Source organism: Nicotiana attenuata, chromosome 7 (genome assembly GCF_001879085.1).
Source record: "Nicotiana attenuata strain UT chromosome 7, NIATTr2, whole genome shotgun sequence".
In the NCBI taxonomy this organism is placed as follows: domain Eukaryota; kingdom Viridiplantae; phylum Streptophyta; class Magnoliopsida; order Solanales; family Solanaceae; genus Nicotiana; species Nicotiana attenuata.
This window is the reverse complement of record NC_031995.1, coordinates 29,166,252-29,175,007: the sequence shown is the minus strand read 5'-3', so window position 1 is coordinate 29,175,007 and position 8,756 is coordinate 29,166,252. Positions and strand designations below refer to the sequence as shown.

Sequence of the window (8,756 nt, the reverse complement as noted above, 5' to 3'; positions counted from 1 at the left end):
AGAAAAAATTATTACTGAAATTGTATATACCTTACAAACTTTGTCAGGAATTTTAACTTTTTCTGCCTTCTGAACCTTACTTTTTTTTTGTATGACACCCAAATTCACTTCGTCCTCCACGACACGTTTTCTCTTACCTTGATCAGCATCCATTATAACCCTCTTGCTCTTCTTTTTCTCAGATTGTCCAACAATATCCTTTCGAGATTCTAACACTTTAACACTGTCGGAACGATTTTGTCTTTGCATATTTTGTTCATCAATCGATTTCTCAACTAAAATCGGGGTTGAATGAGGAGATAAACTCATCGACCTAGTTTCTCTTCTCATGTTGCTCGATTTCTCAATTGAAACCGACTTTGAATAAGGTGATGAACTCATCGAACGAGTTTGTCTTCTCATATTGCTCTATTTCACAATTGAAACTAGGTTCAATGACAAAATTTTAAAAAAGAAATTATACGAACAAAAGGTTACAGAAATTTGTGAAGAAATTAATACAAAAACTCGACCAAAACTTACAAAATCAGTCGCAAAAGCCTAAAGAAAAACAACATCGATTCTACAAAAACACATGCAATCAGAAAAATATACAAAATAAGAGGTTTTCTACTCCAAATTACTTGGAATCAGACGAAAATAACCGAAAATGTACCTTGTATTGTCGTCAATTTCAGCAATTTTGGTTGAATTTAGGAAAAAAACGCATAGATAGATAGATAGATAGAGAGAGAGAGAGAGAGAGAGAGAGAGAGAGAGAGAGAAAGAGAGAGAGAAAACTCGGTGTTGTATACTAACGGATACAAAAACTGACATTAATTGAAACTATTTGGGCCAAAAATGACATTTGGGCCTTTTTTAGTAGATATTTTGTTTTGGGCTATTTTTTGTTAGGAAAGTTTGTAGAGTGACAGTTTGGGTAATTTTCCCCTAAGCACTTGTTTTTAAGCTAAAATGATAAAAATAAGCCAAAAGTTAGAATTCCTAACTTATGATTTTTGGCTTAAAAGTTACTTGCAACAAGCCCATCCAAACGGGCTCTAAGCGTGGGTTCAACTTGAGCTTGATAAATAAAGTGCAATCAATTGATCATTAAAACACAAAGCACTTGACACAGTCCAAAGAGGGTGGACCGAAGAAACAGAGGTTATTTATCACTCTCTTGAACACTACATGATGTATATTTAGTAGGAGATTGAATATAAGGAAAATTTTCGAAGAGAGCTCTAAAATTTTCGATCCCTATTCGCTCCAAGTATTAATTTTTTTAATGTTAACCAGATAATTGATTATATATATTCGAGTTTCGTGAAAGGCTCAAAGCAATTATCATTCTGAAAGGGCAACCAAGAGATATCATAATCAATAGATAGATATAATTGATAAAAAGCTTAATTTCAATACACTATTAAATTAATTGCAATAATAACAGATGATAAAAAGTGTGCACATTGAAAGTTCAAATGCATTCATAGCGTTAAAAAATTAAAAAAAAATAAAAGCCAAAACTTGATGACATTCCCTGATCTAAACCGCTCGTGGCCTTTTCACATAATCTTTTTGTGAATTGAAGTCTTATTGCTAAACAGTACACAAAGAAAAAAAGTACTACTACTCATTGATTAAGTAAATAACAATTATGTCATTTAAAAGTTTCAAATTATGTGGTAAAACTTTTTCATAGTCTGTAGATATAAATACTCATACTAGAAGAAGAGACTAAGGGGGAGAAAAATAACAAAACTAAGCTTCTTCTTCTGTTTCTCTCTGTGTCTATAAAATTATAGTATTTGAAGGCATGATCAGAAACGTGGGATTGAGGATTGGCTGGACATTCTTCACACTCTTCATCTGTATACTAATAACCCTGCTGGTGCTTCTTCTGCACCACACAAATGCGCAAAATCCACGGCCTTATCCACACAAGAGCTGCAACTTTTTCCGAGGAAGTTGGATTGAAGATGAAACTTATCCTCTCTACAACTCAACTCATTGTCCATTCATTGAACATGAATTCAACTGCCAAAGAAATGGTCGCCCTGACAAAGCTTACCTTAATTACAGATGGAAGCCTCATGGTTGTTCCTTAACAAGGTAAACGGCCTCTAGCTATCTCTATGCCTTAATTTCTCCACATGTTATTTCACTTTCTTTGTTATTTCTATATACGGACTGTGTAAATAATTTTCACATTAACAACCTTTTGACCTTCCATATTAACCTAATGTGGTAACTTGGATTTTAGCGTAATAACTCGCTATAATTAAATTGAACTAAATGCTTTTTGTACTGTTGAGTCGGGTGCACATAATTTAAACTCTTTGTACTAATAAAGGCATGTATTAACTTGCAGACCATTATTTGGTTTTTGTTAATCTTGCTAGAAATTAAATACTTGAACCCATTGTTAGTTGTGGTTAGATGGAAAGACAGAAGAAGATGGAGGTCACGTGAGCTGTGATATTAGTTTTTTCTAGTAGGTAATAAAATGGTGACAGGTTAACGAGTCCAGAAAAAGTGGCAGGCACAATGATAATCTGAAAGAAATCTCGAAAACCAAAATGCAATCTTCGCTTTGCCATGTAATTGGCTAATCCATTTCTCTGTTTTTGCTCCACAAAGTATTTCCCTTTTTCATTTTTGATTCGGCTTTTCTACTATCAACCATTTTGTTCAAAGACTTTAATTTCGTACACTTATATATTTGAATAGTTCTCCCCTTTTGTTCCAATTAGATAATAAACCCCTGAATATAATTTAACATGCCATGTTATTTTCTTGCATTTGACTGGAGTGTGTTACATGACTGACATAGATTAAACCTCTCCATTTGCTAAAATAAAAGACCAATCTTTTGCACGTTTAACAACTCCTCACGACATATGTCATGGGTCATGGGCATGAATGACCAACTTGCTAAATTTTCTTATTTTATCTTCTTTAAATTAGTTAAAAAGCTCATGCATCCCCAACTTTCTAGCTTTCGGTTCTTATCTTTGTTAAAGTAGCTAAAAAGTTCACATCATAGGGATATCTCTATTATTTATTTTATTTTTGTTCAATTAAATCGGGAAGAATTAATCCAAATAGCGGTCCACTTAATTTCATAAATTAAAAATAGCCGATGAATGTATAATATATATAAAAATTATGTATAATCTATATATAATCAATGTATAATCATGTACGATTTAAAAAAAGTTTATATTGAATCTGGCCAGTTATTTGTGTAACAATCCTAATAAGGAAGAAATTCAAAAATAGCCAGACTTACAAGTGGTCATTCAAAAATAGTCACAGTTTCAAAAGTAATCGAAATTTAGCCATTTTTCATGTAAAGATAAATCTGAACGAAAACACTGTTCAAAATCCGAAAAAATACTCCAGTATAATATACTTGTTCAGTATATTATACTGGAACTTTCCGCGTGTTAGAGTTCCAGGAAGTTCATACACAGGTGCACCGATCTCCAATATATTCTGCTGGAACTTTCGTGTTGTAGCAAAACAGTGGCTATTTTTCAATGACTTTACAAACGCTGGTTATTTTTGAATGACCGGTCCGAAAACTGGCTAATCCATGCTATTTTTACTCCTAATAACCGGTTTAGTGCGGTGCATGCCCAAAATTAAAGAAAACACAACTTCAGTGGATTCTTCATCAAAAGATGGCTACTTTTTGTCTTATACAGATTTGATGGACGAGCATTCTTAAAGAAATTCAAAGGAAAAAGCATCATGTTCGTAGGAGATTCCCTCAGCAGAAACCAATGGCAGTCACTTATATGCCTCCTTTACACAATAGAGCCGAAAGCCAATTATAATGCAACCAGAGTTGGCGATGTCTCTATTTTCACCTTTTTGGTAATTTTCTTTTTCATTTCTCTTAATTAAATAGCATTTGTTCCATAATTAGTTCTCACAGAATTATGGTCAATCATGGAACATGGTTGGATAAATTTTGAAGAAAAGAGTTTCAATATTTGTGCTTTAATGATTTTTTTCAGTAAAGATTCAGTATCTAAAGTACACTGATTCGATGTCATTTTTATCTTTATAAATAAAAATTCCACCTTGTGATAATGAAGGGTTTGGCTGGATTGCTAAAGCCAGCTAATAAATGAAAACCAAAGCTCTATCTTAAGTTTTGGGGGCCTCAAATGTGAAATTGACTGAAAACGAACTGATTCAGTAACCATGTAAAACGGGTATAGAAAAGAACTTTTTTTTCTTATAATCAAGCTGTTCCTATAGTGACATGAGCAATTGGGTCACGTATCTTATCTAATCGTTAATATTTCAGTATCAAAATTTATCAGTTTGTTATGAACCACATGCTTGGCCTTAAAGCCCCTAATGGATTAGATTATTTGTTGGAACTGTCTCAACGGATTATGCAAAAGGCTTAATTTATTAGATAGAAATCATTTTATATATTTAGTTTGGGTATGGAATAATAAAGAATTCTTCATATGTTTAATTCTATTAATTGGTCACATATGTAGAATATTTTTGTTAATGAAAAGTAATGAGACTCAATCAGGACCTCATCGAATTATATATTGGACTGTGGCCCCTTTCAGGATTTTGGAGTGAAAGTGATGTTGGACCGGAGTGTATATTTGGTGGATGTTGTGATGGAAGAAAAAGGCAGAATTTTGAAACTGGACTCAACTGAGGGTGGCAAGTTATGGAAAGGAATTGACATGCTCATTTTCAATACTTGGCATTGGTGGAATCGCAGAGGAGTCGCTCAACCGTTAGTTCACATTTCACACTAGTTGACTTATTAACTTTCACTATACATGCATATTATTAAGATCCAACAATTTCACAATATTTTTGTACTTTTTCTTGCAGATGGGATTATATTAAAATAGGAAGCAAATACTACAAAGACATGGATCGTATGATTGCTTTTGAGAAAGCCCTACGTACATGGGCCAAGTGGATTGACACCAATATAGATCCTTCAAAGCAATTGGTTTTCTTTCAAGGAATCTCACCATCACATTACAAGTAAGTGTAATTAAAATATACACCAACCTCATTTGCTATATATAAATATTCTATAGGTTCAACTGAACGCATTATTTTTGACACAACAATATGTTTAAAACCTGAATCTATCTATGCTTGCGCGTCAAAAGATTTTGCTAATTTGATCAATCTGTTATTCTTTCCTCTTTCATTTCGCCCAACAGTGGTACTGACTGGAATCAACCAGGAGCAAAATCTTGCTCGGGGCAGAGACGGCCGCTAAGTGGATCGATATATCCAGCAGGTTTGCCACCAGCATTAGGGGTGCAGAAGAATGTGTTGAGAACAATTGAGAAGCCAGTGACATTGCTTGATGTGACCAACCTTTCATTATTACGTATAGATGGGCATCCTTCAATTTATGGGATGAGTGGGAGAACAGGAATGGACTGCAGTCATTGGTGCCTAGCAGGAGTTCCTGATACTTGGAATGAAATACTCTATAACCTTATTCTTTGATTGCTATTTTGTACCATATTAATTCTTCAAACTTTTCAATGATTCATGGAACCACAGAAAAAGAAAAGAATTCGTTGTTATCAGTTAGAATATACCCGAGGAAAAGTTGGAAAATAATAATAGCACACTATACAATTTCTTGACAAATTTTGAGTTCATTCTCTATTCAGATCACATCAAAAGTTTTCATGTTTTTTATTTGGGTCACTTCAAAACTAATAATATACGTGGTAAAAGCAGAACTCAGTTACTCCCTCCATTTCTTTTAGTTTGATTTGGCGGAAAATTTAAGAATATGAAAAAAAATATTAAATCTTGTAGTGTTAAGCTAAAAGTGTGTATAATATACTAAAAATAACATTTGAATTTTGTGATCTTAGATATACTATGTCATTCATATAAAGAAGTATCATTACAGGTAAAATAAGAATCTTAGAATTAAAAATATACTAAATAGAAAGTAACACTTTTTTAAGCAGATTAAAAAGAAAATAAGAGAGACAAATTTAGATAGAGGGAGTACAAGGCAATTAATTTTCTTCTTTTGTTGCACCCTGAATATCATATGCACTACAAAAATGTGAAGAAAAACAAATTGCACTAATTTCCCGGTGTCCTATTTATTGATCACTACATTTAATATGTACCCACTTTTTAAAAAAAGTTTTGACTCGTACTCATTATTTAGTATTGTTGCTTTTTCCCTGCTTCTTGTCTGCTTCTTCTTATCTGTTGTAGCTTCTTCTATTCTTCTTCTTACTTGTCTTAAAATATAGATTCAAATTTTGAGTTGGTACTTGTAGATTACAGTAGAGAAATCGAAAATCACCATTGTTGAACCTAGAGAAAGTTTGCTCGATAGAGACCTCGTTGAAACTAATGAAATGAACCTCTTGAGAAATAGAAGAACTTCAAATACAATTCTGAAGTTGCATTGAACATATAGAAGAAGTTCAGATCTGATTCTGAAGTTGCATTGAGGAAATGTAGAGATTTAGATTCGATTTCACAAAAACCTAAATTTGTAATTGTTGATACCCAATTTTTCCTCATATATTTTTAATACATATATATACTCTCAAAATAGCATATATGCAGTTATAAGCATGCATAAGAATTTTATAATTTTTCTATAATTTTAAAAAAGCTCCAAATTGATTTATTTCTTCCCCTTTTATTAATAAAATTTTCAATAATTATCTTTTGTGGGGATTTAGTCATCTAAGTTCTTTATTTATGCCAAATTATTATTTAAATATTTTCATACTTTTTTATAATTGCATTTACATTTTTTAGGCTAAATTGCATATCTTTACAATAATAGCCCTACTAATACATAATTACATTATCGATGCATAAAATGACCTTTTATATTTTTAAAATGTTAAAAAACTATTTTTAATTCTTTTTAGTAAACAAAAGTATTTTTTAGAAATCATTATTATTTCTTATAAATTATATAGTATTAAAAATGGCTATTTAAAATATGGCCTAATTTTATTTTAATTTCAGCCCCAATCTAACCCAATTAACAGCCCAATCCCCAATTAAATTACCCAGGCCCAATACCCATCCGCCAGACCCGATCCAGTCCCCAAAGACCCTTTAATCTCGACTGTTGATCATAGAGATCAACGGCCACAAACCACTATTCCTAAAATAAACCCAAAAGACCCCCCAAACCCTATCATTTCTATACTACCCGCCGCCCTGAAACCCCTCTCTGTTCTCAAACACTCTCAACCTAACCCTAATCATAATCTCACTAACCCTCGTCCATGGCCATCTCCCGTGACTTCTCATCACCTCCCAAGCCTCCAATGGCCTCCCTCACATTAATCTTGCCATCTCCAGGGCCCTAAGGGACCAGGGCTAGTTGACTTGCATCTATGGTTCCTCTCTCGCCTGTTTCAGGCCATTCCAGTGTGATTCCGGGCAGATCGTCCTATATCGACTACGATCTATGGGTTTCTAAGCGTGTTTCTCCACCTCTGTATGGTTCTCTTCGAAACGCTAATTTCTTTTTCTAAACCTCTTAGATCTGTACAGATCTAAGGTGATTTGGGCTTGTTTTATGTGAGTCTTACAATAACCTTAAGATTCTTTACAAGAATCGTATGATTTTCAAGTGATTTTCATCTTTTCCTAAATTAGGGTTTCCCGAACTATGAAGACTTATGCATACAACCGGATGTGGAACTACCTGAGGGGTACAAACCTCCTAAGTTCGAACTGTTCGACGGCACAGGTGATCCTAAGATCCATCTAAGGACATATTACAACAAGCTTGTCGGAGTCGGAAAGGACGAGAAGATCCGGATTGAACTCTTCATGAGGAGTCTTACTGGTGACGCTTTGTCATGGTACATTAGCCAGGATCCCAAGAAATGGTCCAATTGGGTAGGTATGGCATCGGATTTCATGGACCGATTCAAGTTTAACACAAAAAATGCACCCGATGTTTTCTACATCCAGAATCTCAAGAAGAAACCCACTGAGACTTTCCGCGAGTATGCTACCCGCTGGAGGTCGGAAGCGGCCAAGGTCAGGCCATCTTTGGACGAAGAACAGATGAACAAGTTGTTCGTCAGGGCACAGGACCCGCAGTATTACGAAAGGTTGATGGTTATTGATAACCATAAATTCTCCGATATCATCAAGCTTGGGAAAGGATTGAGGAAGGCATCAAGAGCGGGATGGTAACGAATTTTGAGGCACTGCAGGCCACAAATAAAGCATTGCAATCAGGCGGTATATCAATGAAGAAAGACGTTGTGGCAGTAATGGTGGCTCAAGGCCCGAAATCTACACTTACCTATCGAACACCTCCACCCACATATCAAACACCTCCATCCACATACCAAGCACCACAACCTACATATCAACCATCATGTCCCAGATACTCCAAACCAGCCACTGTCTATCACACCTACAACTCCCAACCACCTCATTTCCAATCGCCTCCGACTCGCCAAAGTTATCCAAGACCAAGACCCGATTTGGACCGCAAGCCACTCAGACAATACACCGCCATCGCTGAACCCATTGACCAGCTATATGAAAGACTGAAAGTCGCAGGTTACGTCATGCCTGTTCCCGCTGTGGCAGTAGAGAATCCATCCTAGTGGGTTAATCCTGATAAAACTTGTGCATACCATTCCGGTATGAAGGGACACACCACTGACGAGTGCCGAGCATTGAACGACAAGATCCAGACGCTGATTGACAACAAAGTTATACAGGCAAAGGAGGCCACA

The 8,756-nt window shown here is 34.9% G+C and overlaps 1 protein-coding gene across 1 annotated transcript; it reads left to right on the top strand.

The window, feature by feature from the left end:
• LOC109228874 (protein trichome birefringence-like 41) lies at positions 1,543 to 5,579 on the top strand. Its single transcript, XM_019394114.1, has 5 exons — positions 1,543 to 2,094; positions 3,693 to 3,864; positions 4,584 to 4,759; positions 4,861 to 5,019; positions 5,205 to 5,579. Exons 1-5 carry the CDS (start codon positions 1,799 to 1,801, stop codon positions 5,497 to 5,499), a joined length of 1,098 nt encoding a protein of 365 aa, XP_019249659.1. The 5' UTR covers positions 1,543 to 1,798; the 3' UTR covers positions 5,500 to 5,579.